This window comes from Periophthalmus magnuspinnatus, chromosome 18 (genome assembly GCF_009829125.3).
Source record: "Periophthalmus magnuspinnatus isolate fPerMag1 chromosome 18, fPerMag1.2.pri, whole genome shotgun sequence".
In the NCBI taxonomy this organism is placed as follows: domain Eukaryota; kingdom Metazoa; phylum Chordata; class Actinopteri; order Gobiiformes; family Gobiidae; genus Periophthalmus; species Periophthalmus magnuspinnatus.
In genome coordinates this window covers 16,830,391-16,841,161 of record NC_047143.1, presented here as the reverse complement: position 1 = coordinate 16,841,161, position 10,771 = coordinate 16,830,391, and the positions used below count along the sequence as shown (strand labels likewise).

General features: G+C 41.0%; 1 protein-coding gene across 2 annotated transcripts in view; it reads right to left on the bottom strand.

The window, feature by feature from the left end:
- Positions 1-7,558: 7,558 nt before the first annotated feature.
- tbc1d14 (TBC1 domain family, member 14) overlaps positions 7,559-10,771 on the bottom strand; it is a 79,760-nt gene continuing 76,547 nt past the window's right edge. The window contains exon 15 of one of the 2 annotated variants that reach the window (XM_033983729.2): positions 7,559-8,518. In XM_033983729.2, coding sequence (XP_033839620.1) covers positions 8,462-8,518 — 57 coding nt within the window. In that variant the 3' untranslated portion in view covers positions 7,559-8,461. The remainder of the gene's footprint in view (positions 8,519-10,771) is intronic. The other variant, XM_055228875.1, reaches the window with a different exon arrangement.

Genomic DNA, 10,771 nt, shown 5'->3' with positions numbered 1-10,771 from the left:
TCTTGACATGTTCTATGTTTGTACCAAATTTCATTTGTCTACGATGAAAAAGGTCTCTCATTGCCGCAATGTATTTCAAATTTTGAGGTGGCGCTATTGAGTCATTTTGTTACGTAAATTTTTTTGCACATCAAAATACAACATTTCTTGCCAATCTTGAATTTCAGGCCATAGTTTGATGAGTGTAGAGCATCTATTTAGTCTACAACAAAGTCCAGTACTCTGAACCCCATTCATTTCAATGGCACATTTATTATGTTACCACGGCAACATAGTTGCAAATAGAGGTATGATCTCATTGACTTTTTTGATCAGTATGTCAAGGAGGATGTATGTACAAAATTTCAAATGTTTATGTCAAACTTTGCAAAAACAATGCATTGGAGTTTTAGGGGGCGCTACCGAGACATTTTTCAAAATTTTTATAAACGCAGGTAAAAAAAAAAAATTTTTCACCAGTCTTGAATTTTGGGTGCAATAAAATTGACTTTTCGTTAACGTTCAGGGGGTCAAAAATGACTTCAAAGCGGTAAGTATAATAATAATAATAATAATAATAATGGAAATTTTTTTTCCACCCATTATTTTTCTCCTAAACCATAACAGCTACAGTCATGTGACTTTCTGACATTGTGCCCCATCACAAATAAGGCCCCTGTGATTTTTTTCACACGTCCACGACAAATCGATTGTCTTCTACGAATTTTTGAAAATGAAATCTGAAGAGGGCGCTAGAGACCCATTTTGTGAGAGAGTGCCTTGATTTGCATATCATTGCGTTCAGCTCACAAATGTGCATAAACGCTGTATTAGCGTTTTCCCAACAAAAAATGTGTGAAAGAGAAATATTTTTTTTAAATATTCATAAATTTGCGATTTTGTTGAAAATTCACCCTGACCACACCCGAAGTCATAATCAAAATGTAATTGTTAATCTTTAATCACACATGTGTTTAGAGGGATTTGGCCAAATTTGAAGTGTTTGTGATTAAAACTATGCCAGAAAATGTCCTGAATGCGAGGGTGTGCACTTTTGTCGTTCCCGGGTTTGATCCAATATGGCCGACGTCCTGTACATTTTAGGGCGGGGCCATAATATCATTTTTGTCATGTCCCGACATGTACTATTTTTTGATGTGAGTTTCGGATTTTTACGTTGACTTTTTTCCGAGTCGGGCTCCCATTGGCCCCATGAAAATCAAAGTTTGAGGTGGCGCTACCGAGTCGTCTTTCGATATTTTTTCTCGGGGTCTTTTGTGACAATTAGAGCTCGTCGAGTTCTAATTTTTGACACCACTCACTGCCATGTCGGGGCGTGTTTACTACTTGTTTTTTGCCATTTTCCACGCTCCGGACGCGGTTTTAATGAGTCCCTCGCCGGGACGGAGTCCCAGGCTCGGGCCTAATAATGGAAAAAATTTTTTACACCCATTATTTTTCTCCTAAACCATAACAGCTACAGTCATGTGACTTTCTCACATTGTGCCCCATCACAAATAAGGCCCCTGTGATTTTTTTCACACGTCCACGACAAATCGATTGTCCTCTACGAATTTTTGAAAATGAAATTTGAAGAGGGCGCTAGAGAGCCATTTTGTGAGAGAGTGCCTTGATTTGCATATCATTGCGTTCAGCTCACAAATGTGCATAAACGCTGTATTAGCGTTTTCCCAACAAAAAATGTGTGAAAGAGAAATATTTTTTTGAAATATTCCAAAATTTGCGATTTTGTTGAAAATTCACCCTGACCACACCCAAAGTCATAATCAAAATGTAATTGATAATCTTTAATCACACATGGGTTTAGTGGCATTTGGCCAAATTTGAAGTTTTTGTGATGAAAACTGTGCGAGAAAATGTCGTGAATGCGAGGGTGTGCACTTTTGTCGTTCCCGGGTTTGATCCAATATGGCCGACGTCCTGTACATTTTAGGGCGGGGCCATAATATCATTTTTGTCATGTCCCGACATGTACTATTTTTTGATGTGAGTTTCGGATTTTTACGTCGACTTTTTTCCGAGTCGGGCTCCCATTGGCCCCATGAAAATCAAAGTTTGAGGTGGCGCTACCGAGTCGTCTTTCGATTATTTTTTCTCGGGGTCTTTTGTGACAATTAGAGCTCGTCGAGTTCTAATTTTTGACACCACTCACTGCCATGTCGGGGCGTGTTTACTACTTGATTTTTGCCATTTTCCACGCTCCGGACGCGGTTTTAATGAGTCCCTCGCCGGGACGGAGTCCCAGGCTCGGGCCTAATAATAATGGAAATTTTTTTTCCACCCATTATTTTTCTCCTAAACCATAACAGCTACAGTCATGTGACTTTCTCACATTGTGCCCCATCACAAATAAGGCCCCTGTGATTTTTTTCACACGTCCACGTCAAAGCGTTTGTCTTCTACGAATTTTTGAAAATGAAATTTGAAGAGGGCGCTAGAGAGCCATTTTGTGAGAGAGTGCCTTGATTTGCATATCATTGCGTTCAAGCTCACAAATGTGCATAAACGCTGTATTAGCGTTTTCCCAACAAAAAATGTGTGAAAGAGAAATATTTTTTTGAAATATTCCAAAATTTGCGATTTTGTTGAAAATTCACCCTGACCACACCCAAAGTCATAATCAAAATGTAATTGATAATCTTTAATCACACATGTGTTTAGTGGGATTTGGCCAAATTTGAAGTGTTTATGATGAAAACTGGGTGAGAAAATGTCCTGAATGCGAGGGTGTGCACTTTTGTCAGTTCCCGGGTTTGATCCAATATGGCCGACGTCCTGTACATTTTAGGGCGGGGCCATAATATAATTTTTGTCATGTCCCGACATGTACTATTTTTTGATGTGAGTTTCGGATTTTTACGTCGACTTTTTTCCGAGTCGGGCTCCCATTGGCCCCATGAAAATCAAAGTTTGAGGTGGCGCTACCGAGTCGTCTTTCGTTATTTTTTCTCGGGGTCTTTTGTGACAATTAGAGCTCGTCGAGTTCTAATTTTTGACACCACTCACTGCCATGTCGGGGCGTGTTTACTACTTGATTTTTGCCATTTTCCACGCTCCGGACGCGGTTTTAATGAGTCCCTCGCCGGGACGGAGTCCCAGGCTCGGGCCTAATAATAATAATAATAATGGAAATTTTTTTTCCACCCATTATTTTTCTCCTAAACCATAACAGCTACAGTCATGTGACTTTGTCACATTGTGCCCCATCACAAATAAGGCCCCTGTGATTTTTTTCACACGTCCACGACAAATCGATTGTCCTCTACGAATTTTTGAAAATGAAATTTGAAGAGGGCGCTAGAGAGCCATTTTGTGAGAGAGTGCCTTGATTTGCATATCATTGCGTTCAGCTCACAAATGTGCATAAACGCTGTATTAGCGTTTTCCCAACAAAAAATGTGTGAAAGAGAAATATTTTTTTGAAATATTCCAAAATTTGCGATTTTGTTGAAAATTCACCCTGACCACACCCAAAGTCATAATCAAAATGTAATTGTTAATCTTTAATCACACATGTGTTTAGAGGGATTTGGCCAAATTTGAAGTGTTTGTGATTAAAACTGTGTGAGAAAATGTCCTGAATGCGAGGGTGTGCACTTTTGTCGTTCCCGGGTTTGATCCAATATGGCCGACGTCCTGTACATTTTAGGGCGGGGCCATAATATCATTTTTGTCATGTCCTGACATGTTCTATTTTTTGATGTGAGTTTCAGATTTTTACGTTGACTTTTTTCCGAGTCGGGCTCCCATTGGCCCCATGAAAATCAAAGTTTGAGGTGGCGCTACCGAGTCGTCTTTCGTTATTTTTTCTCGGGGTCTTTTGTGACAATTAGAGCTCGTCGAGTTCTAATTTTTGACACCACTCACTGCCATGTCGGGGCGTGTTTACTACTTGATTTTTGCCATTTTCCACGCTCCGGACGCGGTTTTAATGAGTCCCTCGCCGGGACGGAGTCCCAGGCTCGGGCCTAATAATAATAATAATAATAATGGAAATTTTTTTTCCACCCATTATTTTTCTCCTAAACCATAACAGCTACAGTCATGTGACTTTGTCACATTGTGCCCCATCACAAATAAGGCCCCTGTGATTTTTTTCACACGTCCACGACAAATCGATTGTCCTCTACGAATTTTTGAAAATGAAATTTGAAGAGGGCGCTAGAGAGCCATTTTGTGAGAGAGTGCCTTGATTTGCATATCATTGCGTTCAGCTCACAAATGTGCATAAACGCTGTATTAGCGTTTTCCCAACAAAAAATGTGTGAAAGACAAATATTTTTTTGAAATATTCCAAAATTTGCGATTTTGTTGAAAATTCACCCTGACCACACCCGAAGTCATAATCAAAATGTAATTGTTAATCTTTAATCACACATGTGTTTAGAGGGATTTGGCCAAATTTGAAGTGTTTGTGATTAAAACTGTGTGAGAAAATTTCCTGAATGCGAGGGTGTGCACTTTTGTCGTTCCCGGGTTTGATCCAATATGGCCGACGTCCTGTACATTTTAGGGCGGGGCCATAATATCATTTTTGTCATGTCCTGACATGTTCTATTTTTTGCTGTGAGTTTCAGATTTTTACGTTGACTTTTGTCCGAGTCGGGCTCCCATTGGCCCCATGAAAATCAAAGTTTGAGGTGGCGCTACCGAGTCGTCTTTCGTTATTTTTTCTCGGGGTCTTTTGTGACAATTAGAGCTCGTCGAGTTCTAATTTTTGACACCACTCACTGCCATGTCGGGGCGTGTTTACTACTTGATTTTTGCCATTTTCCACGCTCCGGACGCGGTTTTAATGAGTCCCTCGCCGGGACGGAGTCCCAGGCTCGGGCCTAATAATAGTTGCCGATAGAGGTATGTTGTCATTGGCTTTTTTGTTCAGTATGATGAGAGGAATATGTGTAGCAAATTTCAATGGTCTATGACAAAGTAATTATTTTTCATCCCAGTTAACCAAAACCCATGTATTTCAATGAGAAAAGTCAGACGTTGCCATGGCAACACCGTTGAAATTAGAGATATGTTCTTATTGACTTTTTTGTTCAGTTTGCCAAGCCAAATGTCCATGCCCAATTTCAAATGTTTACGTCAAAGTAATTTTTTTGGCCCAATTCAAAAGTTCAAGGGGGCGCTGTGGAGCAAAAAAAATTCTGACATATGTAAATTGTGTATCATTTCGTGTAGACCAAGATTTTAAACAAAATGTATATTAATGCCGGGAAATAGGACACTGCATGTGTGAGTTATGCACACTTTAACACTTCAAAATATTGCTTTTTTCTTTGCAGGCTGGCCACACCCACATTTTATGATATAGAAAAATCCAAGACAGTTCCCTATAATCCCACATGGGTCTAGTTCATTTTCACCAATTTGCAAGTTTCTTGAATGAAAATCCAAGGCGCAAAAAATCCAAATGTGAGAGGTAAAATTTTGAAAAATTGGGGTTCCGCCCACAATGGCCGACTTCCTGTAGGTTTTAGGGTGGGGTCATAATATAATTTTTTACTTATCTTGACATGTTCTATGTTTGTACCAATTTCCATTTGTCTACGATGAAAAAGGTCTGTCATTGACGTAATGCATTTTGATTTTTGAGGTGGCGCTATTGAGTCATTTTTAAACATTAATTTTTTTAAAGATCAAAATAATAAATTTTTCACCAACCTTGAATTTTGGGTCCAATAAAATTGACTTTTCGTTAACGTTCAGGGGGTCAAAAGTGGCTTCAATTCGGCCACCAAAATAATAATAATAATAATAATAATAATGGAAATTTTTTTTCCACCCATTATTTTTCTCCTAAACCATAACAGCTACAGTCATGTGACTTTGTCACATTGTGCCCCATCACAAATAAGGCCCCTGTGATTTTTTTCACACGTCCACGACAAATCGATTGTCTTCTACGAATTTTTGAAAATGAAATTTGAAGAGGGCGCTAGAGAGCCATTTTGTGAGAGAGTGCCTTGATTTGCATATCATTGCGTTCAGCTCACAAATGTGCATAAACGCTGTATTAGCGTTTTCCCAACAAAAAATGTGTGAAAGAGAAATATTTTTTTAAAATATTCATAAATTTGCGATTTTGTTGAAAATTCACCCTGACCACACCCAAAGTCATAATCAAAGTAAAATTGATAATCTTTAATCACACATGGGTTTAGTGGGATTTGGCCAAATTTGAAGTGTTTGTAATGAAAACTGTGTGAGAAAATGTCCTGAATGCGAGGGTGTGCACTTTTGTCTTTCCCGGGTTTGATCCAATATGGCTGACGTCCTGTACATTTTAGGGCGGGGCCATAATATCATTTTTGTCATGTCCCGACATGTACTATTTTTTGATGTGAGTTTCGGATTTTTACGTCGACTTTTTTCCGAGTCGGGCTCCCATTGGCCCCATGAAAATCAAAGTTTGAGGTGGCGCTACCGAGTCATCTTTCGTTATTTTTTCTCGGGGTCTTTTGTGACAATTAGAGCTCGTCGAGTTCTAATTTTTGACACCACTCACTGCCATGTCGGGGCGTGTTTACTACTTGATTTTTGCCATTTTCAACGCTCCGGACGCGGTTTTAATGAGTCCCTCGCCGGGACGGAGTCCCAGGCTCGGGCCTAATAATGGAAATTTTTTTTCCACCCATTATTTTTCTCCTAAACCATAACAGCTACAGTCATGTGACTTTCTCACATTGTGCCCCATCACAAATAAGGCCCCTGTGATTTTTTTCACACGTCCACGTCAAAGCGTTTGTCTTCTACGAATTTTTGAAAATGAAATTTGAAGAGGGCGCTAGAGAGACATTTTGTGAGAGAGTGCCTTGATTTGCATATCATTGCGTTCAGCTCACAAATGTGCATAAACGCTGTATTAGCGTTTTCCCAACAAAAAATGTGTGAAAGAGAAATATTTTTTTGAAATATTCCAAAATTTGCGATTTTGTTGAAAATTCACCCTGACCACACCCAAAGTCATAATCAAAATGTAATTGTTAATCTTTAATCACACATGGGTTTAGTGGGATTTGGCCAAATTTGAAGTGTTTGTGATGAAAACTGTGCGAGAAAATGTCCTGAATGTGAGGGTGTGCACTTTTGTCGTTCCCGGGTTTGATCCAATATGGCCGACGTCCTGTACATTTTAGGGCGGGGCCATAATATCATTTTTGTCATGTCCCGACATGTTCTATTTTATGATGTGAGTTTCGGATTTTTACGTCGATTTTTTTCCGAGTCGGGCTCCCATTGGCCCCATGAAAATCAAAGTTTGAGGTGGCGCTACCGAGTCGTCTTTCGTTATTTTTTCTCGGGGTCTTTTGTGACAATTAGAGCTCGTCGAGTTCTAATTTTTGACACCACTCACTGCCATGTCGGGGTGTGTTTACTACTTGATTGTTGCCATTTTCCGGGTTTCGGACGCGGTTTTAATGAGTCCCTCGCCGGGACGGAGTCCCAGGCTCGGGCCTAATAATAATAATAATAATAATACATCTCTTAAATCTCTCTTGTATTTCAACTTTTTAAATGCAATATATAATTGGGTCTGGTACCCTCGAGGAAAAAAGTTTGGGCACCCCTGTTATATAGCCTTGTTTGCACTGGTCATGATTTGCTAGCCAAGATGGCATCCACAGTAGTGGCACAATATAAGATGACTGATCTTTAGAGCTAACCAAAGATCACACATGGGGTTCCACAAGGGTCCATCTTCAGCCCAATGATTTTGTGCAATTCAGAACAGCCTAATTGTGTTTAGGAGAATTATCCAATTTAGCATCAATGTTGCAATCTAATAATATGAGTATGGTGTCCAAACAGTGTCCAGGAGAAACAAAGCAGCTCAGCCACTATTATTGTTTTCAGCTAAATCACCACTGTGCAGTACAAAACAGGCTTTTCCAATCAGTACCTCATTGAATCCATATACATTTCTTAAATCACTTCATTGTTCTGATAAATATTAAATAAGAAAACTCACACAACAAAAATAAAAACATGAACTGTAACCTCACGATTGCACACTTGACTTGTGTGTGCAACATACAGTAACAATATAGAGGAGCGCTTAAAGCTGCTACCGGCCCCTTTTCCTGATTACAATTGACTTGATGGAGCAGGCACAAACAGGTGCACAAGCAGAGATTCCATAGGTTTACAGAATTTCATAAAGATTAGAGTGAAACATGTCATCAAAGTGTGTCATTTTCTGACACAATATCTGCCATTGTGTCTGCCAGTGCTGGAGTGGGTTGTACATTCTTGGGCTATAATGTCTGGATAGTAGGGTGTTCAAATAAGGCCTCGAGTGCTGTCCCCACAGTGGAGGGGTACCACAACAGCTGGGTGTCAGGACCAAACCGCCAATTATCCCATTGCCAGCCTGGGTTAGATCACCTCTGCTACTGCCTCCTCTTGCGAGAAGTGGGAGAGTGCATGGTGAGACAGTGTTGTCAATGTGAGGTCTTCACCGCCTCAACACCGGGCTGCCCTTCTCTTGGTCCTTCTGTAAGGCCTGCAGCACCTGGAGGTACACAATGGAAAATGTAGTTGGGACTATAGTGAAAAATACTGTCATTTTACCATTTTGAACCATTATCTCAAATAATAAGGAAACAAATACTAGACATGTTTTTGTGCACAAAGGTTTCTTTTTGATCATGTTGAGACCTAGTTACCAAAACCACATTTATTTTCTCAATCTGCCTTACCACAAAAGGATATGCATATGTAGTCCCAGGCAGTGTTTTCAAAAGTTTTCAAGTGCTTTATCTGTGGGTATCTGTGTAAAACTCATGGCATTACACTACAGTCATTGTAGCCAAATAATCTTAACAGGGCATGAGGTTAAACATTGACTGTATGATCCCAGTTCTGACCAGTACATACCACCATTGTGTCCTTATGCAAGACCCCTCACCCACTTTGACGATGTATGTGGTGTATGTGTGATTGATTGATGATGATTGGAGGAGTCGATGGTGTAGATTGGCAACCTTACTGTCGCACCACGTATGGGGGAATAAATGAATAATAAAATGAAAGCACTTTGAGAGGCTAGTTAGGGTTGATATAAATCCACGGTACTGTCATTATAACACCGAACATATTGGAATTGCAACAACTGCAAATTGCAAATTTTTTCGTCAAGTGTTAGTGCACAAGTGGGCAAAATTGTTGGTACTTGTCAGTTAATGAAAGAAAAACTCACAGTGGTCACGGAAATAACTTGAATCAGACAAAAGTAATAATAAAAATTCTATCAAATTTAACCAATGAAAGTCAGACATTTTTTCAACCATGTGTCAACAGAATGATATATTTAAAAAAAATAGACTCATGAAACAGGCCTGGACAAAAATGATGGTACTTTTAACTTAATATTTTGTTGCACAACCTTTTGAGGCAATCACTGCAATCAAATGATTCCTTTAACTGTCAATGAGACTTCTGCACCTCTCAGCAGGTATTTTGGCCCACTCCTCATGAGCAAACTGCTCCAGTTGTCTCAGGTTTGAAGGGTGCCTTTTCCAGACGGCATGTTTCAGCTCCTTCCACAGATGCTCAATAGGATTTAGGTCAGGGATCAAAGAAGGCCACTTTACAGTAGTCCAAATTTTTCCTTTTAGCCATTCTTGGGTGTTTGTATGTGTATTTTTGGGTCATTGTCCTGTTTTCTTTTCTTGATATGCTTCATTTTTCCATCTGTGAACATAGAGCTGATGTGCCTTGACAAAAAGTTCAATTTTTGTCTCATCTGTCCATAGGACATTCTCCCATAAGCTTTGTGGCTTGTCAACATGTAGTTTGGCAAATTGTAATCTGGCTTTTTATGATTTGTTTTCAACAATGGTGCCCTCCTTGGACGTCTCCCATTAAGTCCACTTTGGCTCAAACAACTACGGATGGTGCGATCTGACACTGATGTTCCTTGAACTTGTAATTCACCTTTAATCTCTTTAGAAGTTTTTCTGGGCTCTTTTGTTACCATTCGTATTATCCATCTCTTTGATTTGTCATCAATTTTCCTCTTGTGGCCACGTTCAGGGAGATTGGCTACAGTTCCATGGATCTTAAATTTCTGAATAATATGTACAACTGTAGTCACAGGAACATGAAGCATTGTTGAAAAGCAATGTCTGACTTTCATTGGTAAAATTATCCCCTCCCCGAACCGCCACCTTAACGTGGTGGAGGGGTTTGAGCACCCGAATGATCCTGGGAGCTATGTTGTCGGGGGCTTCATGCCCCTGGTAGGGTCACCCATGGCAAACAGGTCCTGGGAGACGGGTCTGACTAAGAGCGGTTCAGAAGCCCTACATGAAGAGACAAAGAACAAGGCCAGTTACGTCGCCCGGACTGACGTTACCGGGGCCCCACCCTGGAGCCAGGCCTGGGGTGGGTGCTCAGCAGCGAGCGCCTGGTGGCCAGGCCTTTCCCCACGGGGCCCGGTCGGGCCCAGCCCGAAGGAACGACGTGGGGCCGTCCTCCCGTGGACCCATCACCTGCGGGAGGAGCCATGCGGGACGGGTGCAGAGAGATCCGGGCGGCAGTCGAAGGCGGGGACCTCGACGACCGGATCTCCGGACATGGAGACTAGCTCTGGGGACATGGAATGTCACCTCGCTGGGGGGGAAGGGGCCTGAGCTTGTGCGGGAGGTTGAGCGTTACCGGCTAGATATAGTCGGCCTCACCTCTACGCACAGCTTGGGCTCTGGAACCCAACTTCTTGAGAGGGGTTGGACTCTCCATTTCTCTGGCGTTGCCCGCGGGGAGC